Genomic DNA, 27,608 nt, shown 5'->3' with positions numbered 1-27,608 from the left:
AAGGGTTGAGAGGAGAGAAAAATTAGTGATACCAAGTGCTTAACATTCTTATAGTGCCCACTACAGCACAATGCACTTTGTAAAGTTTTATATCTAATGAAAAACATTTCCTTATAATTCAACTTTGAATGTCTCATATTGTATTTTGTTATGATGGTGTAATTATTAAATTCAATTTGGTATATTAAAGTAGAATGTCAATTGAAAATGCTATGGTTAAGTAAGATGGGCACTCGATCTCACCCAAGTAGCTCAATATGTTTCCTTCCAATCTTATTAAATGTTTTGAATTATTTACTTGTGTTTCTTCTTCATTGGTCAGCAACTCTGTGTGTGTGTGTGTGTGTGTGTGTGTGTGTGTGAGACACAATACAAGCATAATGTTTAAAGAATGATGTGAAAAAGATTATTGTGTGATTGGCTAGTCTTTTCCCAAATTACCCAAAAATTACCCTAACTGCCACGGGGTATGGATGGCCATAGTGACACTACCATCCTAGCCATCCATGTATTGTCGCAGTGCCATCCTAGCCATCCATGCATTGTGACGGCCAAGGTTGCATGGGACCTCTTTGGTCTATTTTAATTCTTTTTTTGGTAATTTGGAGCAAAATTATCCCACCTATGCAATTAGACAACAATTTTTTTCATGTTATTTTTTATTTTACTTTTCTCGTTATCATTCGCCAATAAAATCATTACCATGCCTAACACCTAACTTGAATATTATGCTCATCGTGAACAAAAAAAGTGCACAATATTCACAAAAGTGAGATTGCACAAAAAATTAAGCAAATAACAAAACATTTTTTCCATGGCTCCTATTATTTTTTGGAAACAATACAAAATTTATTCCATTTTAGGTGCTTAATTATGTCATGGGCCTGCTTACATCTCTTCATGGCCTCTAGCATTAGACCAATTCTAATACTTTGCTCCATGGCCCCCTTGCTCACCCGTATGACCCTTCCAATATCCACTTCTTGTAGCACCCTCTTGTGTAGGCAAGTATTGGATATGTGCTTCACCAACTCCTTCACTAGAATTATCTTATGTGCATTCGAAATGATGGTGGAAGTGCATAGCACTTTCGATAAGACCCTCAAAATGGAGAGTGGAGTCTACCCATTCCGGATGAAATGATATGTACGATGGTAATGTAGCTAGTCAAAATTCAATCGATGTAGTACCCTTTAAAGGCATTTTTCCAAAAAACTCCCTAACCCTTCTAGTGACTTGCAAATTCATTGATGTTGAGCACATTGTACATTGGCAAGAAGTTAGCTCAAAATAGTATGCAAAGTAAAGCAAACTCTCCAAATGGAAAATTGTTATACTTACTTCTTACTTGTCGAGGATAGCAACCTTCAAGGGTGTGCTCAAGTCCAGACTAGACTTAGACTTGTTAATTTGGGTGGTCTTCCTTCTCTTCGCGCTATAAGGGTACCTAGCCTGCCATCAAGATAGGTTGCACTATTTTGAACTCTTAGGGCCAACTACACTATGACTAAGTCAATGGCATCCCAAGAGCTAGGATTGCACCCTATACATCTTCAAGTTGCAGATTGATATACTCCACTGCCAAGACCTATGACACTAGGGGGATTCATTGCTAATTGTTAATGTTAACCACACGTTATCCTCCCTCCCTAAAATTTCTCCACGTCATGGAGAAACACAACTTCATTGTTATCAATGAAGACCTTACTCATGTTGTCAATGCAAAAGTGTGCATCAACCATAGATGGGGTGTCCTCTTGTTCACTTGAGCTACTCCCCATGCTAGTCTCTATGGTCATTATAGCTCTATTGACCAGAAAGTCTATAGCTTTTTGTTATGCTACAACCTTGGCTTCTTCTTTTGCCTTTTTCAATGGTAAAGACTATTAGGTAAGGGGCATCTTTTAGCAACTCTCCCACTTGCTCTTCAATGCACTCACTATAACTAGAGGGGAGTCCTCACCTTCATTGGCTAGTAATATAAAGGTGGTCACCTAAGAGAGAAAGTCAATGCATTATATACTTGGTAAAAATACATTATATACTTTGTATATATTCCCACAATCCAAGCATTTGATCTATGTGGATTCGGACTTTGTAATGAGGACATTATATACCTTGAAAAACCCCCCACTTAAGCTCTAAAATTAGGAAATTTTACTGATGGCACAAGAGAAAGGCTCCCACTCCTTCAACATAACTTGTATAAACCTTCATACTTACCATACTGGTACTTTTGTGTAGATGAAGATCAGCAGTTACTTTCAGAGTGTTAAAACAGGTTCACATTGCCAGTTTCTAATACAGCATAACAATTACTCTGAATGTGAAATTAAACATATAAAACAGGTAGCCTTTAGTTGGAGTTGATTTACAAAGCCTATTTACCCAATACAAGCATGCTCCATCTAGTAATAAACATGAAAGCCACCTGCATACCCTTCCATAATCAAAGGATCACCAGGCTATCTTCGATGGTTAAGAGTAGCTCATATTTAACAAATGTTCATTCATTTGCTCGAGTCAGCACAGTTACAATATACACAAGTTACACAGATGATATTTCTAGTGGGATGCCAATGCTAAGTACTTGTGTCATCTCCACTTTCTGTGTCCTCTGAATACCCCTCACTGCTATCACTTGAACCACCATCTACATCAGTATTGACACCCTTGCCTTTTGATGATGGGCACAACCCAACACTATTTACACTGGCATCATTAAAGGAGCAACACGTTCCAGCCGTTGAAATTGGAAGTCCAGGTTCGCAGCTCCTTCCATACAAACCACGGCTTCCAGATATCCATGCTGCAGCATTGGCACTACCATCCTGTCGATAATTCTGTAAGACCGTCATCATAAACAAATGAGACAAACCATGTGAAAAACAAGTTCAGGAAAAAGGTGCAGCTAAAAGCATTACTGTATCAGAGAAGACATGAGATTGATTGTGTGAATCCCATTTCTAATGATTCTACGCAACACTAGCAAAAATATGACAGACACTAGACTTACAACGACACAAGAAAGGCTGCCAGTTGTGATGAGAGCAGGAACCATCCCAAGCAAAGGCCCAGTGAAATGTCGTGAAGAATCAAATACTGAGGCTTGAGAACCTTCTAACTGTTGACACCAGCTAGAACTGGGTTCTCCTTCTCTATTTTTCCTAACTCCTTCCCCTGTACAGCTGGATAAAAGAGCTCTGAATCTGCTGTCAATCAAATATGGTTGTGTATCATTGTTACCTTTCTCAAGCTCTTTATCAGTTAAAATAGATGAAGTTCCAGAAGCACCAAATATGTTCAATGTGGGAAGCTCCTGATCAGTCATTAATTCTTCTGAACTCGATAGAATGCCACTGAGAAAACTAGGAAGTACAGGAGTATTTCCTGTAGAGGCAATAGTAGGAGGTGCACTGACAAGAAAGCTCTGGTTAGCTGACTGGAAATCTATAACTGGTATATGAACAATTGGGTCTGAAAAAAATGAAGGCAGACTAGAAGTCTGTAAAGGAGTAGGAATATTCACTATTGAAGACATAGGTAATGGGATTGGTGAAATGTTCACTCGATCAAGACTAATGGTAGTCTGTGATAAGAACCCCGGCGATGGCTTCACTGAGTAGAAGGGTGATGAGGATGGCAAAGCACACATTTCGTTGATTGAAGGAAGGACTGGAGGAGGGACTGCATACTGCAAGGAAGAAGACCTCAATGGACATGGACAAGAATAAGGAGCCAAAATTGACGGTGTAGATACTGGTCGTGGAAAAGACAAGGGAGGATGAGGAGCATTTAGATTGTAAGCAGGCCCACCAAGTAGAGATGGAAACAAGCCTGGGGACATAGGTACTGTAGAAGCCACAAGTGGTACGCTAAACATCTGCTTGGGTAGAGACAAGCCATTCATTAGAAAACCACATGGATCCAATCCAGTAGAAGCTGGTTGATTGAGAGTATTCCTTTCAATAACAGTTTCACTTGGTTCGGCTCTTTCTTCACAGCTACTGCATATGGAGATGTGTAAACTTGGAAATATTTTACTTGACACATGAGCTGCATCTGAGCTAGAAGGCACATTGGAGTTCCACTGAGCACTAGAGACATTTGATGGGCTTGCTGAGTTGGAACCATCTATGCGCCTTCTATGCTTTTCTCGGGAAGACACAAGTGATCTTGTACTTGTCATGCCCCTAAAACCCCCTTCTTTGAATCCACTTGCACGTGGACTTAGACTTCCTTGGGTACCACCATGAACCCTTCCATGAATACATGGTTGATTATTTGCAAGCCGAACTAAGGATCTGCTACCACAGAGACGCTGAGATTGCCTAACAACAGGCAAAGGTGAGGTTACAGTGCCCATCTCATTGGTATTCGCTGGAACAACTGACGCAGATGATGTAGAGGATGAGCATGGAAAACAGAACAATGTAGATGATGAGGAGATACTCCGAAGTCGAGTCACAAATGAGTCCAAGCGAGACTCGTGCACACCTGTAAGTTGAGACAAAGTCGGTCTGCGTGTAAGAAGATCCTTTATCTGCGAAAAGAATTTCAAAATGTGAATGTTAAAAGGAGAGAAGACACATATTTGCATTTCAGGCACTGGATTCATTCACACCATCTTACCTCCAAAAGCTTTTCATCACCCACATCCTTTGATTTTTCGGATTGCCAAAAACAAGCATGCCCACCCCCTGGAAGCTTCAAGACAAATGATCTCCCAGAAGGATCCTGTTGTAGCATCTCAAGGCCTATGCACGCCATCTCCACTGATGATTTTACTGCAGCAATTCTTTCTACAACACCACTGTCCTCAACAAAAGAGAGTCGCATCTCTGAATAGGGAAGCATTGACAAACTCAAATAGCCCCTACATTACAAATTTAGAAAAAGCAGTGATCAGCATTGACTATGGAACCACCACTACAAAAAAAATTCAACAGAGTAGCTTCTCATGCACAGCACCAGATGGAACACTCACGCTCCCATAATGGTTGGAGTAAATTTTGAAAAGGGTCATTCAGCACACAAATATGATAACATGTGTATTCGTTTGACTGTTTTAAGAGCAGATTCTGTCACACCTGTATGTAGACCCAAGTTTCTAATGCCAAAGCCAAATGGTCATAGCTAGATTAAGCACACAACTCACAACCTTTGACAACCAGTTCTAGAGCCACACCGTCAGCTCTTGGCCATCACCAGCGTGCACCTAATGGCTTAAGCCGCTGTTACTAGTTAAGGTAGCTGCCTGAAAAATATGACAAGATTCCTGGTGCAATCCTAAAGGTCTAAGCTTATCCTTCTGAGTGCCTTTTCAAGCAAGACAGCACTTCACCTAGTAGACACATTGATCGAAGCATCAAATAAAGACTAGGCCTCTTTCAGCTGTATTTAACCTTTCCCATGATTCACCAATGAAATGTTGATTTTGTATGAAAGGTATGAGGGAGTAAAGAAAGAAAACTGAACAAAATATACCTTGTACTGGTGGGGCATAAGAGCCGGCCCTGCCGTTGAACCTTTCCTACACGGATTGTAAGGAGTGGTGCACACAAGCAGCGTGCAAGCATCGCCAGCTCTCGTGCTTTGAAATGCTGCCATACAAAAAAGAGAAGAACATCATTGCAATTCAGTGCAATATACACATTGAGAACAGCAGTCTTCTAATGCCCTACTGGTGTATTGAGCACAATAAATACATAAACCAGAAGTGGAGACATTTAAGAACTCGCTTCCTTCATTGGCTCACAATGCATCTATCAACCATTCAAACTTTCTCATCTTGTTCCGCCTCAAAACTCCCACCGCCCCCCGACAAAAAGGTCCTTTCTGGACAATGATAGAAAAATCCTCGTTAGCCTCTACTTGCTTCAACTCGCATGCTAGTGGCTAGCTTTAACACTAGTCTTGTAATTTGCCAGGCTCTATTTGACTACATTGAAAATGAAATATGCATGCAATACCCAAACTTGGTGGGACGTTACCAATGGTAGAATCAAAGGCTTACACAAAGTTTCAAGTGTGAATTTACTATCTACAAAAGTTGACTTTTGAGAAGTGTATGAAAATTAACAAAACACCACTCACAGCAAGACTTTTTAGAGCTATTGAAAAGTTGACAGCTTTTATCAAACTGCAATTCTCTTGATATTTTTCATGAAAGTTTCAGCTCTCTCTTTTTTGGGGGGGAGGGAGATGGGGACTTGCTGAGGAGCACTAAAAATTTCCTACTTTCTACAAGAATGGTCTCAAAGGTGCTCATGAAATATACATTTTCTCGCTTATTTTGCCCCTTCCAACTACTATCTCGTGTTGGTCACCTTTCCTTGGCACAATTTTTCCTTAGTCATTACCATTGGGGAGAATGAATTTATTGTAGAGGGTAGAAATAGCTGCAAAAATGGCTTTTTTCCAACAAGACTAAGGTTAAGAGACATACATTTTGGGTCAAGACAAATGGTTTCAAGCAAAGTCATAACAACAAGCTCACCTCAAGCAGAGCCCAAACGTCATATGTGTAACTATTTTAAACCAACAATAAATGAACATTGTATCAAAAAGGCTAGACAACCTAAGCTTTTGTATAACAAGATATTCATTAAAGCATGTATCAGCATAGTCACCATCAACAACCCTTTCCTAGCTTTTTCACTCGAGACCTCTACTTCCTACTAGTTGCCATTAACGTTTCAATTTCACTTGTTTTCTAATACTTGGCCCAAGTATCACCAATTCCTTGCCTTTTCACTCGACACCTCCACTTCCTACTAGTTGCCATTGACATTTCAATTTCACCTATTTTCTAATACTTGGCCCAAGTATCACCCAAAGGCGCCTTTCGTCTAGTGCTTGTTTGCTGATTTTCTCACTACCTTTGGCTGTGCTTCTCAAAGTTCTCCCTTTCACATTTTCGAAGAGTGAACAAGTGTACATGTTTAGGATTTTTCATGTGTCCTAGCTGTTTCCATTTCCATTGTCTTCGAAGAATGGAAGGAAACCAATCTTTGAGGAGAGCTCTCTCCTAACTTGATAAATTGAGTTTGTATCTTAATCATTTGACCCACTACCTAGTAAACATTGGCTTGTTTTGGTTTGAGAGCCCTACTAAGAAAATAGCTGATACATCAACCATAAACATAGACGACATGTCATAGGGTCATGATTTATCTTTGGACCTCTCTATGGCAGGTCTAGAACAATCCATGGCTAGTGCTGGACATGGGTAGGTCTATTAGTAAAACATGAAATTAACTAATATGTACACATTAATTTTTTAAAAACCATAGCATACATCAAACTGCCAACAGCTGAAGCATATGGTATCTTGGCCATTTCAACCTTCTCATCATCAAATGTAGGGTTGTTCTCCGCACTGAGTTTCACATATGGAGGCAATGGAACCCCAATTGTTTTACCCCCCTCCATATTGAAACGCTGCAAAACCTTGGAGATATACTCCTGCTGAGATCAATAAAGCCTTTTAATCTATCTTTGAGTATTCGCATACCAAGAATGTGATTCGCATCACCAAGATCCTTCATGTCAAAGTTGCCATGAAGACTTTGCTTCAGTGATTCCAAGGCATGAGTATCCCTGCCAACAATCAGCATGTCATCTACATACAAGACCAAGATAATCAAGCTGCCTTCTTAGTGTACAAGTAGTGATCCACTTGACTTCTATGGAATCCTTGAGACTGCATGAATGTATCAAACTTATGATACCATTCTCTTGGTGCTTGTTTCAGCCCATACAACTCCTTTCGAGTTTACATACCATCTTCTCTTTCCCTTGTTCAACAAACCCTTCAGGCTGCTGCATATATATGTCTTCACGCAGATCACCATGTGAAAATGCAGTCTTTACATCCATCTATATGAGTTCCACATCTTCAACTATAACCAAGCCCAAAATGGTTCTCAATGTAGTCATCTTGACTACAGGTGAGAAAATCTCATCAAAGTCAATTCCATGCTCTTGCTTGTACCCCTTTGCAACCAATCTTGCTTTGTACTTTGTTGAGAAACCAAAAGTGACCATCTTGTAAACCCATTTGCATGGAAGTGTTTTCTACCCTTTAGACAATTGCACCAAGTCCCGAGTGCCTTTTTTCTCAAGAGATTCCATTTCTCACAACATGGGTTTATACCATTTCTTGTTGTCTTGTCTGTTCATTGCTTCCTTGAAGCAAGACGGTTCACCACAGTCTGTCAACATGACATAATCAGCCACATTGTTTGCACAAGGAATAAATCTGTCAAGTCGTCTAGTAGCTCTAGACGATATCCTAACCCAATGATCATTGTATACTGGCTCGTCCATTAATTAAGTGAACGGCTATCATAACAGTCTCTACCCAAAAACCATGGGGTAATGCAGCATGAGACAGTATAGTACGGACCTTATCCTGTATGGTCCGATTCATACGCTCTGCAACTCCATTTTGGTGTGGATTATGAGGAGCAGTGAGCTCTCTCTTTATCCCTTTGTTGTCACAAAATGCTTGAAGGCGTTGGACACATATTCCCCACCATTATCAGAGCGAAGATACTTAAGTGTCTTATCTGTCTGATTTTCAACCAGTGACAAGACTTTTTAAACTTGTCAAGCGTTTCATCCTTGCTATGAATAGGATAAACCCATACCTTCCGTATAGCATCATCGACAAAGGTGACAATATATTTCTTTCCCCCTAAAGATAATCCTAGCACTTAACATACATCTGAATTTACTAACTCTAGAGAAGAAGATTTTAAAGAAATAGACTTTTTATGAGACGCGTGTGCATGTTTACCATAAATACAATGATGACAATGCTCAAAATTAGTATAACGAAGACAATGCAATAACCCAAATGAGAAAGCACTTTCATTCATGTTTGACTCATGTGTCCCAACCGGCCATGCCACAAAGAAACGCTTGGTTGCTCGGTCACGGCAACAACATGGTCACGCACACTACCCTCGGGCAATAACCCTAGATCCCTTACAGATCTTCCATTTTCCATCGCCAAAGGTGATATGAAAACCATAATCATCTAGTTGCCCTGTGCTAATCAAGCTCTTCTTGAGCTGAGGTACATGTTGTACATGCTGAAGTGTAAAGACACAGTCATGCTAAAACTGTAACTGCACACTGCCAATACCTGCAATCTCACATGCATAGTTGTCCCCAAGATGGACAACACCATGTCAACCCTTGTATAGACAAAGAACCACTCACAATGAGGGGTGACATGAAAGGAAGCACCTGAATCGAGAATCTAGGTATGCATGTCATCATCTGTATCTCCAAGTAAAGCATGTGTACCAAAGTGTGAAGAGACAAAGAGTACGTCACTCCCACTATCACTGTCATGAGTGACTACATTCACCTCTTAAATTTTTACACTGCTCTTTTTAGGCTGAATATCCTCCTTCTCTTCCTTGCTATCATTTGTCTTCTTGTCATTTCCTATCTCTTTCTTCCATTTATAGCAATCACGTTTAAAGTGACCCTTCTTGCCACAATGATAGCATTCAACATCTATGCCACGTGATTTATTGCGTCCCTTGCTATCATATTTTCCTTCCTGATGTGATTTGCCCCTAGTATGCAAAGTACTATAGGACTTACTGGATGCATTGTTCTGCCGATTCATTTCTTCCATGTGTAGAGCACTCTCTACATCATTATACAAAAGGATCACATTAGAATTGCTCATAGCAGTCCTGAATGTATCCCAACTCTCTGGTAGAGTGCAAAGCAAGAAAGTAGCCTTAAATTCCTCATCAATCATGAACTTCAAGGCAACCAATTGGCTGAAAATGGAATTAAACTCACTCAAGTAAGTAGACATTGTTGTATCCTCTTTCATATGCAAATCCATAAGTTTTTTCAGCCAATACACTTTGCTTGCAGCACTCTTTTGTGCATACAATTTTTCCAATCTAGTCCATATAGCATATGCAAAATCCAAACCTTCAATATTAAACAATAAGGCATCAAAAATCGATAGCTCTATGGTTGAGCGTGCAAGCTCATTTAACTCATCCCAATCATCTTATTCCATGTCCGCAGCCTTTGCCCCTTTGGTTTTGGTCGGCTTTGCCTCCTTTTGCAACAGGATACTGTAGCACTACTTTTGCCAAGCTGCAAAGTTATGTGAGCCTTTGAGCATATTTATGTGCATCAAATTACTGCTGTCATCGCTACCAGCCATGATTTTCAGCCCAAATGTGACCAAAAAACAACAAATGCAGACCCAAAACTATCACCCAAGTGACCAAGGTACAAACAAGTACCAACCAGCAATAAATAACCACTTAGAAGCACAGATTTCAGATCTGTAAATAAATTTTCAGAAGCACCACACCATGTGCTACAGCATTCCATAACTGATTACAGCTGTTCCAAGGGCATATGCATCACATTACATGAGAAATCCCAAATTTTAGCTGCAATTTCTGTTGTACATGTACCCACGGGCATAAAACTTGACACGAACGATCAAAAGCCCCAAAATTTTGTGCTCAAAGCATCAACCACACATCTGCATTTTCTCTATTATGCATAGAATAGGCCAATTTTGCCAAAATAGAGAAATTTCAGCAAAACCTCCAAACTTTACCAAGTGTTGATGTCCAACTTGCGTGGAATTCAACCTGCATGTACATAAAGTGACCAAATGCTGCACAGATTTCGCCCAAACTGCAAAAGCCCCAAATTGCACGGGGTCCAATGTGCATCAATGTCGAGAAATTGGGTGAATTTCAGCCCAATTTGTGCATGTACATGAAAAGCCCCAAATGTCGAGGACAAAATGTCACAAATTCCTGCAATTTCTGAGACAAATTTGCTGGTCTTGCATCACAATCTCCAAATCTGAAAAAAGCCCCAAATTTTTGAGCCAAGATTACACAAATCTGACCTTTTGTGCTTGCACGCGCAAACCTTGGTTAGAGGGAGAGGAATTTCAAAAGTTTTTTTTTTTGGAAGAAAAAAGACTTTTTGGATGACGGGTCCATTGATCCGTCATGCCTGTGCTTGCCTTGTTGGTCCCATCCCCGTCGCGCACCAATAGCCGTTGCATGTAACCGCTGCCTGCTTGTGTCGTCAGTGCTGCAGTCGTCTCCTAGTCACATGCACCTTTTGGCGCGCATGGTCACGGCTGCCCGCTACTGCCGTCACGTCTGCTACAAGTCACCTGCCCTCTGTGAGCTGTCACCCATCATCCAACAATCTCGTCGACTGCCTGCGACTTGTCTTTCACACCTGCCTGATTGCACTAATGACGTTTTGACTTGCTCGCTACCTGGAAATGTCGCCTGCTTCTACCTGACTACTACTCGTTTCCTATCTGCTGCCGACGGTCACACACTCAGCAGCTGTACACAAGCTACCTTTGACCTCGAGGAGCGTGCACTCTGCGCTCTGATACCAGTTTGTATTGACAGGTCTGTCACGAAAATCGAGACAATCAGTCTTTATGCGTAGCGAGAGACAAAGAGAGTGAGAGAGAGCAAAGCAGAGAGCATGCCCGTTTGTAGGTACAATGACGAGTGTGTACCTTTAGGTTTTTAGATAGATATATATGTGTAAGTACAAGTACTAAGGGTGTGTTCACACCCGAGCACATTTAAAGGCACGAGGGCCTTTATTCCCAACACAAAATAATGAATAGAGTAATAATCTTCAGCAAGTTCAGCAATCGAGTGTTCCAGTTCAGAAACCTACTCCTATTTTGGGTGCTGAAAATAATGAATAGAGTAATAATCTTCAACAGATTCAGCAATAAATTAAGCCACTCTTTGTTCATCCAAGCTACTTTGAGGAAGGCTGTGTCCCAACCTATGGCAGCCAATGTATAAGCTGGCCAAGTTTCTCGTGGCAGAGAATCGATAAAGCTTGCAAGAGAAAGCATTTGCAAACATGCAAACTAATCCGCCTAATGTGATGCATTCAAATATGGCCACTCACCCAAGCTTCTAGGCTGGGACATAGCCCCATTTACGAAGTGTGCTCATTCAAGTACTTGGTAACGTAAATTCAGCACCCATAATAGGAAGTACTGGTCAAGCAATTGGTAGACTGTAGGGCAAGTGGACCTATGTTATTGCAACAACTTATGTATGACAACCTCACTCCCAAAGAAAAAGAAAAAGATTATGGAGGAGGAGGACAATCCATAGAGTTTGAGACTTTCAATGGAATACAAGACAAATGAAAGCTTTGGCTTCTGTCCATCAACTTGACATAGCTTATTCAGATGGGAAATATATTGAGTCTCCAAGGGGCAAGGTGTAAAGAAATACTCGAACATCAAAGATAAACACACAAGTGTACGACAAAACACAAAGGTGAAGAGTAACTCACAAACAATGAACACTGAATAATGAATGTCCAATGCATGCCTGAGGAGAGAGGAAGCCAATGCCAATGCCCACGCAGCCAATAACTTGTTGCTATACGCAACTATCTCGTGTTTGGTACATGGATTCCATTTCCTGAGCACATCTCTATGTTCTCTTCTTTTGCGTTTTCTTGTATTTTCTCTTTTCTCTCATCTTGTGTTCAGCAATTTATTTCAGCATTCTCTCATGGTTCCATCGCTATATCCACTTCTGACAAGAGAATGGTTGGCTTGATCAAGAGAGCAACATGGAGCAATAAAGGGAGATCTAGGACAGCTCCAAAGTGCAGTAAGAATGATAGTGACAGCTGCCAAGGGGTGCCTGAAGTTGGAGAAGGGCCTGGCTACAACAAGAGTTGAGATATCCACCAAGGAGGGGTGTGGACAGTACTATAAACTAAAAACACTCTCTAGGACTATGCACTATTTAATAAAACTTTGGGTAACTTGCATGTTTTGGGGTTGTTTTAAAGAGCTAATGAGTTTGTAATGCATATTACTTCAGATCCGGTCTGTTTTACTTGACCTCTGAAAAGCTATTGCAACTCAATGTGTGTTGAAAGGAGTTTGCATGTTTATGAAATTACAAGAAAGAGTTGGAGTTGTAAATCATGTTCTTTCTATAACAGAGCACTAGCTACTAGGCTTTGATTGTGCTGCTCAAAATGACAAAGTTTTCTAAGAAGTATATGCTTTATCTAGAAAACCACATGTTTCAATTGTGCCTATTGCCTATGATCAAGAATTGAATAGATGAAGGTATGCTATGTGAATGATGAAGACTTTGGGAGGAGAATAATCAATTGATTGATGGTCAGCATCATGATACTATACTCTCAAGGATGGTTTCCTAAAGACGTGCATAGTCACTTATGTGTAACAATGCTATTGAGGTCAAAAGTAACAACCTGCTGATGCCTTAAAAGTGAATGTGAATTATACAAGACAAGGTTAAGTATGGCTAATAAAAGACACCAAGATTGCTCCATTTGTTGCAACTTGCCTATTCCAAACAGACTGTGAGAGCACAACCATAGATTTCATCAATGACCTTCCTAAGACACCTATGGGGAATGTGTAAGCGCCCAATGACACACAGTGAAAGAGATTGTATGAGAGAAGAGAACGCAATACTGCCAAAGGAGAAAGCACTGATGTGAAAACACAAAAATGACTGAGCACGATCAGCCCTAGCACATTTGACTAAGCACATCAGTAGGACGCCAAAATGAGAAGTAGATGATGAAAGAATGGAATTGATACAAGGAGAATGAAAACAATGATCAAATTGAATGAAGGCACTGCTGTTGGGGCTGCTTATACATAGACACGAAGGCTGGAAATATGCTGACTCCACCCAAAAAGGGCCAACCTGCTGCCACATGTGCAAGAAGTGACCAACCTGAAGACTGTCAATACTGCCCAGCTTTCACATGAACTCATAAATGCACCTAAAACAGGCTGCAAACACAGAGAGAAACAGGCTGCAAATGCAGTGAATGACAGCCCCTAATAGATGCATGCAATTATAATGTCAGAGCTCCTATGTCTCCATCGGCCATGACTAAGCTGACAACCAAGAGAGATGACAACAGAAGTACACTGACTGCTAAGACCCCTGCCACATTTCGCAGGCTCTGAATGCCACCCAGCTGCCACATGGAAAGTGCCTCATAAGCACCTAAAACAGGCTGCAAATGCTGAGACAAACAAGCTGGAAATACAGTGAATGACAGCACCTAACAAACGCATGCAAGGACAATTATAAAGCTCCTAAGCTCCTATGCCTCAACCAGACTCTGATGGAGCTCACAACAAGGCTATGCCAGCAAAAACCGCATTGACTGCTAACACCTCCTCTCAAATCCTGGGGAGTCGCTAAAGGCCAAGAAGGTGCATGTGATGAAGCATAAGAGGTGATGAAAAGGCCTTCATGAAAATGTTTGCTGCATTGTCCTTCATACAACAATAGAGCAGCACCAGCTCTCCCTCTAAAACGCTCTCAAACATAGCGGTGCTGGAAATAATTCTACAACTTTTAAATATAGTCCTAAGAACTATTCACATGCACAACTAGAGACATTGTTTCCATGTATATGCACAATTAATAGAATCTACAACCCAGATTATAATTTAACATAATCCAGCGAATGAAAATAAAACTTAGACACTATTTGTTCAAAATCCTACGCTATAGGATTGTGATGCATGGATATGAACATATAAATCGCTAACAACCATAGTGATTCAACCAACATGGGGAACTTTCCGTGTTTGTGTTTCTCTATATGTATCCCTAATTGAGTGCTTGACTATTATTGTGGATTGTTTTTATGAAATATGCACTTGCTAAATCTTTTCATCCAAGGTTTTTGAAAGCCATGAAGTAAAAGTTTAATTATAAACCATACATGAACTCAAGACTTGTGACTAAAATGATTCTATCTTAGTCTTCCAATTGCAAATATCAAGGCTTCCTTTAACCAAAACTAGTGACTGATGAGAAAAATGTTGCTGAGCTAAAATAGCAAACATCACCTCTTGGTTACAAAATCAAAGAACCAAGGGCGCAACAAATCCATTCCAAACTGAAGATTGCAATGCACGCATTGTATGAATGCTATTCAAACTACCTTTCAACCAAAAAGTTCATCCTTATCCATGGACCCTCAATGCAAGTTCTTCTGCCTCACCATCACCAATCAAACCGATCTCAATATCCTTTGCTGCCAGCACATTCAATCACTTTTACCACTCGAAGACCCTTTCTTGTTTTTTACAAGACAGCTATTTGTTGCTCTTTGCTACAGTACAATCTTTTATTACCTTATTATGCTGTAACGAACTGTTACGTGCAACTCACTATGATACCTAGGACTTGGCATCTTCTATAAGACTATGGCTGACTGAGATTAAATTGTGAACACAACTTTCATGGAGGAACAACTGTACACCACATTATTTCATTTAATCACTTGCATTGCCTGAGAATTCTATGAAGCAACCCCCAGACTATATAAGAAATCAAAAAGCCAGGAATATGGCTGGCTTATAACTTTCTTCAAAACAAGCATGCCAAAATACAACTGCTAAAAGAGTATTCAAAGACACAAATAGCAGTACAACATAAACATGTGGTTCAAATGGATCAAGATATGAAAGGGACGAATTGTAGCAAGCAACTAAACATCAGGCAAAGGGGCATGCAAAAGCTGTACTGTAATCTTATCATACAAACCAAACAATGACAGAACCTGAAAAAACTGAATGCACTCTGCAAGTTGAAAAAACCTTGCACTCCTTTGTACTACTTTTGAGCTTAATATCAGCATGGTTATGCTGAGATGAAAAGTTCACCTGGTTCAGATGTTCGAGAAGACGTCCATCAGCACCAGAATAAGATGTATTCCATCGAAGCATTGGGCGCAGCCGCTCATCTGCCCTACAGGCGCCAACAACATGGACATCGAGTGCTTGTAGAAACTGAGAAATTGTGTTATCCCTTTCTGAAGGCTGCAGAACAAGATCCTCCACACTCCTGCCCTGCAGAACTTCTGAAAGCCGATGAATGATATCTGCATGAGAGCTCTGAGGGGCCTGCATATGGGCTCCTGCACTTCTATCATGATTTCCATGAATCCCAGCAGGTGTGGGCACACTTGGGTTCCGACTGGTCTCACAAGGCACACAAGGCATGCTTTGCCGAATGGATGGCCTAGCATCAACCAGCCGTTGATCACTGCTAGAATAATGTGGGAAAAAGGCAGAGGCGCTGCTCATCTGAAAAGAGTCCACCATTGCTGCTGCCGCACTCATTGGCGGGGGCAAAGACGATGCTGGAACTTGCAAAGCAATTACACTCGATTTCCCACCTAGCTCTCTTCCATGTACATAGGTCGATGTGCAGCCTGAAGTACCTGCAAGATCAAAGAGGGAGCACAAACTCGTGACGCTTCTTACGGGAATCGTGCCACTGGTAGGGCTTCGCCTCGAGAGCTCAGTGCTGTGGGGTTGTTGTGAAATGCTGTGGCTTACTGAGATGTCGAGCAGAGATGAGCTGCCACCGGTGCGACGGCGGACATCAACGACAAGCTGCGAATGCTGCGCCTGGGAGGATGAGCAAGGGCCAGAGGGGGGCGAGACCCCAGAGTCGACATTGCAGGAAGGGGAAGGGCACTCCTCCTCTGAGGAGTCGTGTTCAGAGTTGTCTGCAGCCGGGACGGAAGAGTTATTGAAGAAAACCATGATGACAATGGCGAAATGGATACGACCAACAGGGCCAAAGGCGATGGGGATGGGGAGGAAAGGAGAGAAGCTAGGGTTTACGCAGGGTGCGATGGGGGGGGTGCGATGAATGCGGGCAGGCTAAGGGTAAAGGGGGCTGGCAAGGCTAGGGTTTCCATGAGTCATGCAGAGAGGATTGCGACGAGAGGGGATCGCCGGTCTGGCTGTGGCGAGAATGACAGGAATGTACACAAAAGAAACCACAGGTTACGATAATGCAAAGAAGACGAATAAGAAGAACACCGACCTAACCCCTGGTTGGCCGGTTAACCAGAGGCCCTGGTTAGGTGGTGGGGCCTGAACCTCGCCACGTCATGCACTTTCCACGTGTCGTCCGGTCGCACCCCCTTTGACCGCGAAACAAGTAGTCACGCGTTTATTGATACTCCTATTTTTCGATTGGCCTATTCGATTCAAAAATTTGCCCGAAATTTTATAAGTTCTGCCTGTTCCCTGCCAAGAGCACCTTCTCGCGAGCAGATATTTTGGCCCCTGCCAAACACAATAGATTTTTCCTTTCAATGAGACGTAGTAATAAATATAAACATAGTGGGTGAGTTTAAGGGCAAATTTATCATTAAGATATAGTGTATAATTATTATTAATACTTAATTTTTACATTAATAGCAATCGATAGTATTAAAACATTATGATTGCCAAAAGATTTAGTTGTATCAATTAGACATTTTATTAAATATAATGCTTATTCTATATTTACTCAACTAGTGTTTTTAATTGGTATAGCACGTATTTACTATCATGTTTATTGTGTTTTATTAATATGTTTGAAGTATAAAATATACTACATATAACTAAAATTATTTATTATATGATTGAGTAGATTAATATTAATAAGTATAATACTTCATAGATATTTGATTTATTTATGTCTCCAATTATTTGCCATATTAATAATTTTAATATACTTAAGGTAATGTATATTTACTATTACTATATCTTACTACTATATTATTTTCGCTATAGGTTCGGAAAGCCCCGAACCTCCAAAGGGTTTCCAGAACCTACCCCTTTTCCAGCCCTCCTTTTTTCAATCAAAACCCTCTCCTCTCCCCTCTTTCTCACATGTAATGTCTCATTTTCTCTTTCCCCTCCATTTTTTTATTAATTCCAAACCTTCTTTTTTCAATCAAAACCCCCTACCCTCCCCTCTTTCTCACTTATAATCTCTCGTTTTCTTTTCACCCTCCCTTTTTTCATTAAAGCTTCCCCCTCCTCTCACCTCCCTTTTTAAAATTATAACCCCCTCCATTCTCTCTCACTTATAATCTCTCTCTTTCTTTTCCCCCTCCTTTTTTTAATTAAATTCCTCCCCCCTCTCTTTCTAATGTGTAAGGCCTAGGTTCTCTCTCTCTCTCTCTCTCTCTCTCTCTCTCTCTCTCTCTCTCTCTCTCTCTCTTAGATTAAACTTTTTAAAAAACTTTTTTTAATTTAAAGTTTTTCTGCATAGTTTTTCACACACTTTGAGAGAGAGAAGAAGAAGAAAAAGAAAAAAACGGAGAGAGGAGGGGGGAAAGAGGAAAGAGAATAGTCTTTTTAAAATTAACATTTTTCTTCTCCCCCCTCTCTCTTATGTGTAGGGCCTAGGTTCTCTCTCTCTCTCTCTCTCTCTCTCTCTCTCTCTCTCTCTCTCTCTCTCTCTCATTAAAAATTTTAGTTTAATCTTTTTTAAATTAAAATAACTCTCTATTAAATTAAACTTTTTAGTTTAATTTTTTAATTAAAATAAGGAGATATATATATATATATGTATATGTATATATATATATATATACACACAGAAAGAGTAAAAAAGAAAGAAGAGGAGAATGAGAGAGAGAGGGAATTGAGAGAAAGAGAATTATAGAGAGAGAAAATATAAAATTTAAGAGAGAGAGAGAGAGAGGAAAAGAAAAAAGGAAAAGAGAAGGGAGAGGGGGGAGAGAGAGAGAGAGAGAGAGAGAAAAGAAAATGAGAAAGAGAGAAAATAAGAAAAAAAGAGAGAATTATAAAGAGAGAAAATATAAAATTGAAAAGAAATATAAAAGAAAAAAATTAAAGAGCGAATAAGAACAAAAAGAAAAAAGAGGAGAGAGAAAGAAAAGAGAGGAGAGGGGGGAGAGAGAGAGAATAATAATAAGAATAAGAAAGAGGAAAAGAGGAAGAGAGATGGGAAAAAAGAGAAAATAGAAAAGTTTTTTTAATTTAAATATTTTTTTAGAGAGAGAAGGAGAGAGGGGGAAAGAGAGAGAGAGAATATCAAATTTGAAAGAGAGAGAGTGAGAGAAGAAAAATATTAATAAGTATAATACTTCATAGATATTTGATTTATTTGTCTCCAATTATTTGCCATATTAATAATTTTAATATACTTAAAGTAATGTATATTTACTATTACTATATCTTACTACTATATTATTTTCGCTATAGGTTCGGAAAGCCCCGAACCTCCAAAGGGTTTCCAGAACCTACCCCTTTTCCAACCCTCCTTTTTTCAATCAAAACCCTCTCCTCTCCCCTCTTTCTCACATGTAATGTCTCATTTTCTCTTCCCCCTCCATTCTTTTATTAATTCCAAACCTCCTTTTTTCAATCAAAACCCCCTACCCTCCCCTCTTTCTCACTTATAATCTCTCGTTTTCTTTTCACCCTCCCTTTTTTCATTAAAGCCTCCCCCTCCTCTCACCTCCCTTTTTAAAATTAGAACCCCCTCCCTTCTCTCTCACTTATAATCTCTCTCTTTCTTTTCCCCCTCCTTTTTTTAATTAAATTCCTCCCCCCTCTCTCTCTCTCTAATGTGTAAGGCCTAGGTTCTCTCTCTCTCTCTCTCTCTCTCTCTCTCTCTCTCTCTCTCTCTCTCTCAGATTAAACTTTTTAAAAAACTTTTTTTAATTTAAAGTTTTCCGAGCATAGTTTTTCACACACTTTGAGAGAGAGAGAAGAAGAAAAAGAAAAAAACGGAGAGAGGAGAGGGGAAAGAGGAACGAGGAAAGAGAATAGTCTTTTTAAAATTAACATTTTTCTTCTCCCCCCTCTCTCTCATGTGTAGGGCCTAGGTTTTCTCTCTCTCTCTCTCTCTCTCTCTCTCTCTCTCTCTCTCAAATTAAACTTTTTAGTTTAATCTTTTTTAAATTAAAATAACTCTCTATTAAATTAAACTTTTTAGTTTAATTTTTTAATTAAAATAAGGAGATATATATATATATGTATATGTATATATATACACACACACAAAGAGTAAAAAAGAAAGAAGAGGAGAGGGAGAGAGAGAGGGAACTGAGAGAAAGAGAATTATAGAGAGAGAAAATATAAAATTTAAGAGAGAGAGAGGAAAAGAAAAAAGGAAAAGAGAGGGGAGAGGGGGGAGAGAGAGAGAGAAAAGAAAATGAGAAAGAGAGAGAGAAAATAAGAAAAAAAGAGAGAGAATTATAGAGAGAGAAAATATAAAATTAAAAAGAAATATTAAAAAAATTAAAGAGCGAATAAGAACAAAAAGAAAAAAGAGGAGAGAGAAAGAAAAGAGAGGAGAGGGGGGAGAGAGAGTGTGTGTGTGTGTGTGAAAGAAAGAAAGAGAGAGAAGAATAATAAGAATAAGAAAGAGGAAAAGAGGAAGAGAGATGGGAAAAAAGAGAAAATAGAAAAGTTTTTTTTATTTAAATATTTTTTTATAGAGAGAAGGAGAGAGGGGGAAAGAGATCAAATTTGAAAGAGAGAGAGTGAGAGAAGAAAAAAGGAAAAATTAGGAGAAAGGGGAGGAGAAGAAAAGGGGGGTGGAGAGAGAGAGAGAGAGGAGAAGAAGAGAGAGAATATAAACATAAATAGAGAATTATATATAGAAAAAAGATAAAATTTACATACTTTAAGAGAGACAAGGGGGAGAAAGTAAAAGAACAATAAGAAAAAGAAGAGAGAGAGAGAGAGAGAGAAAATAAAAAATTTAAAAAGAGAGTGAAGAGAGAGAGAAGAAAAGCGAGGAGAGAAAAAAAGGGGAGAGAGAGAACCAGGAGAGGAGAAAAAACAAATTAAAATAGAAGGTAGAAAGAGAGAGAGAGAGAGAGAGTAAATTAAAAAATTAGAAATAGAGAGGAAAAAGAGGAGAGAGAAAAATGATAAATGGATTGTTAAGCAACTTCACTCGCCGCTTGCGAAGCGGCCTAGCATTCTGCTTCACGCACGCGAAACGCTAATACTGTGTTATCATATAGTCATTAGTACTAGATAATTAATATAGTTAAGGATATTAGTAACATATCCTTTTGTAATGTTATTAACATAGTAAATATATGAATATTCATTTTTTGCTAATACTACCTTGGAACATTTGCTTTCAACATGCTAGTAAGCACTCCACTAGACAAACAAAATCTGGATCCAAGAAAGCCACAATTGAGTATATTTCTTCTCTAGTAAATACCACTCTAAACAATGTAAATCTAGTTGCTTCATCCCTCTAAGATGCCAATGAGATTCACAATTAATACTTCTTTAAGAGGATAAACATCTTCCCACATTTGAGGAATTGAATCCTTATCCTTGCAAATCTAATACGCTAATGATTTTATTAGATTTTTGCATTAAGATGTGGATCAATTTTATCACAAATCTTGTTGCTTGATAAGTTAAAATGATGAGTTATTGCTTGTGACTGAAATGACCATCATGGATGAAGCCCATGAGTGTATTGTTTATTAATAAATTGCTTTCAAATGCATGAGCAAGAAAGCCCTTAAATTTATAATTGAAACTCAACATCAATATTTGATCTAATAAGAGTATCTCCAAGAAAATCTTGCTACTATTGCATGGGGATCTAGGTTAATAGTATGCATATCCATGCCCTCTGTATGCAACCAATGAGTAATTATAGCGGTGTGTAAAATGACTAGATGGTTGAGTAAGGAGATTGGGGGGCGGGGGGTATGTTGTTATAGGTGTCAGCTTACAACTATGGTATGTTGGATCTAGATAGATTCATGCATATTGTTTCTTGCACTCTCAATCTCTCGATTTCTCATAACCTCTCACACAGCGAGTATCCATGCCTAGCCTATCACTCAAACTTAGCCTAACAATGATGGATACTAATATATGGTTTAGCCTAGCTATTGAAAACAAACAAATAAAAAGAATGACAAGAGGACTCACTGAGTTGTAGTCTAGAAGAATCTAGTGAGCTCTCATCAGACCATACTCTAGGTGCTTGCTTCAACCCATAGAGCACCTTCTTTAACCTACACACATATATGGAATGCTCTAAATCCTCGTAACTTTTTGGCTACTTCATATGCACCTCTTCTTGCAATTCACAATGCAAGAAGACATTCTTTACATCCATTTGCAAAAAGGCCACCACATAATATTTGTTTGCTCCTATCGCAACATGCAAGTCAAGGAGGCTCTAGATAGCCCACACAAGGCACACAAGGCCTAGGATGGAGATTGAAAAACCTCCCTGGCCTAACATATTTGGATATTGGAAAACCCTATTCTAGATAAAGGGTGGATTATGGATTGTGTCCACCATGAGAGTTAGACATGGGTATCTAGGTGCTTTGGATACAAGTTTCCATGTAAGGGATAGAATGCCAAATTAGCACTGCACTTTGAAAGGGTGTGAATAAACGATTCATGCTACTGGTTTCTAAATATTGTTTGCTCTTGTATTTGTGTTTGTGCCTAAATTATGTGGATGAACCTTGTGTTAATATGCCAATCACATAAGCTATTTTTCTATATCGAATTAAATATGGTAAATAATAAAACAACTAAGCATAAAGAAAAGCAAGTGGGTAGATTCTTGATGGATCCATCATATGGTCGGGTGGTCTCAATGAGTTAAGAGTTTTCTTTCAAAAGTGTTAAACTCAACATGTTTTAGGAAAAAGTTAAACAATGTCTATCCTGGGAATTACTATAGAGTTCAGCCTTATGTTATTTTAGGGGGCTAGGGTGAGACTTTACCTTATGGGCAAGGAGGTTGATGTGCTCACTCCCCCTCATTTCTTGCTCTCTTTGAACCAAGTGTAATACAGATCCTCTTGGGTTTGGGTTGATTCACACAAGCAGCTACCTATAAACCGATACTAGATAAACTAGTAGATGACTTTAGTATTATTCAAGAACTATATTTTCAAGTCGATCCTCATGGGAATGGGGACATTAGATGGACTTCTATTGTTTCAGAAGCTACAATTCATTTTAATGGCAATCTCTCACCTTGTCTCTCAACACTCCACTCTAACTATCCATGTATCCTCCTCTCTATCCCAAGAAAGTAAGAATACAAGACTAGCTTCGAGGTGTAATGAACTCACCTATCTTATCTTCCCATGTTTAATCCAAAAGCCTGAAGATTGGAAGATTGTTCCATGACCCAAACAACACAATTCAATGTTGTCGTTCCTTCGCATCCATCACCAAGCACACTAATGAGTTGAGAAGCTAATAGAGAAGAAGAAGAAAAGAAATAAGATGACATAGAGATTTACCTTCCCTTAGTTCCTCACTAAACATAGCTCTCACTCACTCTCAAAAATGAAGGCAAGATTATAGAATAGAAGAAGTAAATACAAATCTCCAATAGTTACATTAACAGAGTTTCTATGCCAAAAGGGTAGATACAACTAAGACCTCCCATCCTTATATAGACCAAGATTAGGGTCAGGGTTAGTTCACTTCTCTAGAATGGCACTCTATTTGTGTTTAGGCTTTGTATCCCTTTTGCATTTTAGGGTTTCCACAACTGTGATTAGAGTTTGCATCCTCTTTTGGGCATCCTACCCACTTTTTGTGGGCTTGAGTTCGATCAATCCTTGAAGGATCCTTGTACCGTAGCCTAAATAGACCTAGCCTACACCATTGTAATTACAAATCCATGTGTGCAACCCACACAACAGTTGCAAGTGCAACAAATGCAACTATAGGCAAATGATAGAATCTACATGGAAGTGAGCCCAACTCTCACAAAATAATACATATATGATAATCCGATGCGTTTTTGAAGTATAAAATAATACAAGTACCCAAAATAATCATTGAAGCACTCCAAAAATAATAATCCGCCATCAAAGAAATTTGACACTTTAGCTTTCACTTTGCTTCAAACTTCCTTGGCTTAAGTCTTCTCAAAGTACTATCAACATTATTCCCCTCCAAGAGAGTGCCATTCCCATGGCACTCATGTTAAAGGTAGATGTAGAATGTTGGGAATGTTCCATGAAGTAGCTCCAAAGAAATTGTGGTCCTATTGGAGGAGTAATACATGATGTTGATGAAGAGCTTTGAATGATGGTGATAATATTCATGTGGCAAGTGGTACGGATGATGCTACTGGTACTATAATAGATGACAATGATAACAATATGGTTGGAAACATAGCTTCACAAGGTGGAGTTTTTGAAGAGACACTTGACTAGTTCTTCTAAGGGAAAGAACTTGAAGGGCCACCAAAAATGAAGAAAAGGTTGTTGAAGATAGGAGATTCAATATGGATGTAGAAGGGAGTGCTCCCAAGTCTCCATAAACAATATAAAGTTAAACCTCACATGTAATCACTTCTTAGGGGAGGGTGTTAATCATCTATTCATGCACAGGACATAGAATATGGTTGGTTTGGGAGATGGTTGAGGAAATCTTGAAGTGTTGTTCCACACTTGAGAATCCAAAAACGTGTATAGTTTATGGTGCAAATATACTGAGTGCATGTGAATACATAGGCCAATATGTAGTTAGAAGATTGCTCCATGGTTCTTCTGTTGTGACAGTTGATGAAGTAAGAAACCTCGAACTGATGAAGGTGGGAAAAATGGTCGTTGCAAAGGGAAAAGGGAGTTGTTGATGAAGATATTGGAGAAACATCATTAGGAAGATGGACAAAAGGTGGAGTTCAATCCAAATAAGCACTTGAAGCAGGGAAAAATGGTCGTTGCAGAGGGAAAAGGGAGTTGTTGATGAAGATATTGGAGAAACATCATTAGGAAGATGGACAAAAGGTGGAGTTTAATCCAAATAAGCACTTGAAGCACATGGTTCCCTACTAGTAGCTAATGCAATTGAGCCCTTTCGCCATAAAGTACCTTCTTCTTCTTGGCTTAAAGTTGATTCTCTAGCATTGGGATGAATGAAGTAGAAAGTGTAAAGGTGCAAGCGATTCAAGGAGACAAGTCCAACCAAGGCAAGTTGAGACTCCCCATGTATGTCTTGACCTTGATGTGCCCTGGGTGAATGTGGGGGATATTAGAAAAAGGGCTAGGGAGTTAGAGACAAAGCCAATTGACCAAAGCCATTGGAGGCATCCAACTTGAGGACCCTTAGGTGTGGTGCAGTGTATGGGAAGACATCTTTTTTTTTTCTTTTGCTTTTTATGGCTTCTCTTTTTTCTTTTTGGTCTCTTTTTTCGTTATGTTTTCTCTCTCTCTATTTTCCTTTTCTTATATAATAACTATCTTATATAACTCTTCATGCAGCTTTACATAATTGGAATGGAAGTATAAGAGATCTAAAGGTTGATTGAGAATAATAGACTTGGCTCAAAGAATGGAGTTGTGCATTGGAGTGTGCACAATGGAGATTGAACATTGAGGATAGAATTGTGAAGCATAATGCCCTATTGTCAATACAAAGTTGTTGATGAACAACCAAAAGTAATTGATGAAGTAGTGTTGATGAAGCAATTGTAACTTCTCCTTAAGTAGTAGATGACTATTGTCTGTTGTAGGCAAGGGACGTCATCATTGATGAAATTGAGGACTTCATTATGGATGGGTATCTGATGTCTTTGTCTCTTGTTGGAGTCACTTATATGATTTTGTTGTCTTGATGTTACCAAAGCTTTGAAACTTCAAAGAAAGCCGTTATTGTTGATGATGTTGGCTTTCAAACCTATAATTTTCATTGTGTTGCTTTCTCACATTGGATCTTGCCCTCACATAAGATATAACATTGTTCCAAAAGTCAAAGGGTTGTTTGTTTGAGGGATTTTATATATTGTCAATGCAAATACATTGAGCTGAAGAAATAAATATGTACAAAGTAGCTAGGATTAGTAATATACAAGGGCTAGTGTTTTGCAATTTTAGGAATCCACTAGTTGTAGAAATTCGAGTTATACTCCAATTTAGTAGAACTACCCAAGTCACTTCGTTGGGTAGCCACTGTAAGTAAACAAATCATTAAGCAAGGAAGGTGTTCTACAATTTTAGAAATCCACTAGTTGTAGAAATTTAGGTTGTACTCTCCAAGTCAGTTGATTGGGTAGCCACGCTATTAAGCGTTTTCATGTAAATTGAAAACCCCTCGAAAAACTTTGGGTAGGTAAGATTTTTGTAGCTTAGTCGTTTGTGTGACTATTTGTTTTTATTGTTTTGTAGCTGGAATTTTTGGAATTAGTCTAGATTATGAAAAAATTTTGTCATTTTGTTTAGTATTTTTTAGCATAAAACTTGATAGCCTTGGTCAAGTTTGGTGTTTTCTTGGACAATTGGAGTTGGAGTTTGTTGGTAGTTACTGAACATTTTGAAACAAGGATAGTTTCTTGCCGATACTCTTATACATCACAGGGATTTTGGGTTCATGAGCACTTCATGTTGCACTTGTTCAATGCACTGCACTTGGAGCCCATCTCTTGATTTTATCAATTACTTCCATGCCATGGGTTGGATTGATGCACATTTTGCACCATTGTTGAGCACTAGCATGGCATGATAACTGCTGTAGCTATATATATTAATGCATGCACACATGAGAGAGTACCTTTCGTTGTGCATGCATAGGTTTTTGTGCACATGAGAGTTGGAAATTTCATCACCAAAATAGGAACTGCTCAATGAGTGGGAAAGGTGGTTGGGTGAGTCTTGAGGGTCATGAAGGACGCCTTTAGTTGTGAGATGGGTTGTTTTCTTGGTCAACATCATGAGGACCACTATGTTCTTAGTGATTGCGAGATTTTGGGAGGGTGGAGCGGAGTACAAACATTTCTTCTTTGCTGAGTGATGAGAAGTGAGATTAAATATTTAAAATAATTAAGGAATTGTGTTTACATTTTGCATGACACAGGGGCACTTGTAGAAAGGCTAGACACAAATTTTTTCAATGCATCCATCTTTTTGTACGAGGAATTACTTGTATTATTGCATTACATGGATCTGCTTTTGCATTTCTTCTCAAATCATGTGTGGTTGAGCATAAAGTTCATCTTCAACAACATATTTCTACTAGGACACATTGCATGAAACTGAAAGCAAGAAAACAAAAGGAGATTATCATCAAAAGAGCAATTGCAAGGGCTATAATGGGAACAATAATTGGAGGATAAGTCAATGACAAGTTTGGAGTAAAGAGAGGCATTAGGAAGCATTAGAGTGCTTCGGTACCAATGTTACTAGCAAAATTTAGTCAAGGCCAATTGTAGATGATGCTTAAGTGGGGAGAGCCCTTTATTTGGCAGATTCTTAGTAAACTATGATCTTCATGTCAATAAGGAAGCCTATCAGAGATCTACATGCATAGGTCATACATCAATTGGACATCGAGTGGTATTGCAAACAGCTTGATGGTTAGAGAAACCCGAATTAAGGGCATATTTTGTAGGCAATATGTTATATATAAGTAATCAATCTTCTCGGGCATGCAATTAGTTTCCTTGTATGGATCTTGATTTTCAAAGGTATAGCTAAGAGTTCATTGCTATTAGTTGCAAGAGGCCACTTTATTAGGTTTGCAAAACTCGGAGTGGTTGCACAAGAAAATGAAGTTGTGGGTCTTCATGCACAGGGCTTAAATAGTGAAAGGGTGTTATATGATGGAGTTGCCAACATTGATTGAAAAAAGGACAATATCTTTGTTATGCCCAACTACAAGTCCAAATATCATGTGCTTTTGTTTGAATTATGGTGGGGGTGATAGTCTTAGGAACTATGGAGGAATAATT

General features: G+C 39.1%; 1 protein-coding gene across 2 annotated transcripts; it reads right to left on the bottom strand.

Moving 5' to 3' along the window:
* Positions 1-2,301: 2,301 nt before the first annotated feature.
* On the bottom strand, positions 2,302-16,875 carry LOC148013091 (flocculation protein). Of its 2 annotated transcripts, XM_087668566.1 has the most exons (6): positions 16,436-16,572; positions 15,758-16,317; positions 5,488-5,603; positions 4,633-4,876; positions 3,017-4,543; positions 2,303-2,843 (listed from the first exon to the last, which is right to left on the bottom strand). In XM_087668566.1, exons 2-6 carry the CDS (start codon positions 16,214-16,216, stop codon positions 2,583-2,585), a joined length of 2,607 nt encoding a protein of 868 aa, XP_087524692.1. In that variant the 5' UTR covers positions 16,217-16,317; positions 16,436-16,572; the 3' UTR covers positions 2,303-2,582. The 2 variants fall into 2 exon arrangements, with proteins under 2 accessions (XP_087524691.1, XP_087524692.1); XM_087668565.1 differs by having other exon boundaries at positions 2,302-2,843; positions 15,758-16,875.
* Between the last annotated feature and the right edge of the window lie 10,733 nt (positions 16,876-27,608).

The sequence above is a fragment of the Lygodium microphyllum genome, chromosome 26 (assembly GCF_053477565.2).
Source record: "Lygodium microphyllum isolate KBCC chromosome 26, Lygodium_microphyllum_v1.1.10, whole genome shotgun sequence".
In the NCBI taxonomy this organism is placed as follows: domain Eukaryota; kingdom Viridiplantae; phylum Streptophyta; class Polypodiopsida; order Schizaeales; family Lygodiaceae; genus Lygodium; species Lygodium microphyllum.
Note: the sequence above shows the minus strand (reverse complement) of the source record. Positions and strands in the feature narration are given on the sequence as shown.

Coding starts and splice junctions, on each gene's coding strand:
- LOC148013091 (XM_087668565.1), bottom strand. CDS start 16,645: ATGGTTTTCTTCAATAACTCTTCCGTCCCGGCTGCAGACAACTCTGAA. Junction 5,604..15,757: donor TTCTCGAACATCTGAACCAG/GTGAACTTTTCA, acceptor TTTGTATGGCAG/CATTTCAAAGCACGAGAGCT. Junction 4,544..4,632: donor GTGATGAAAAGCTTTTGGAG/GTAAGATGGTGT, acceptor TTCTTTTCGCAG/ATAAAGGATCTTCTTACACG.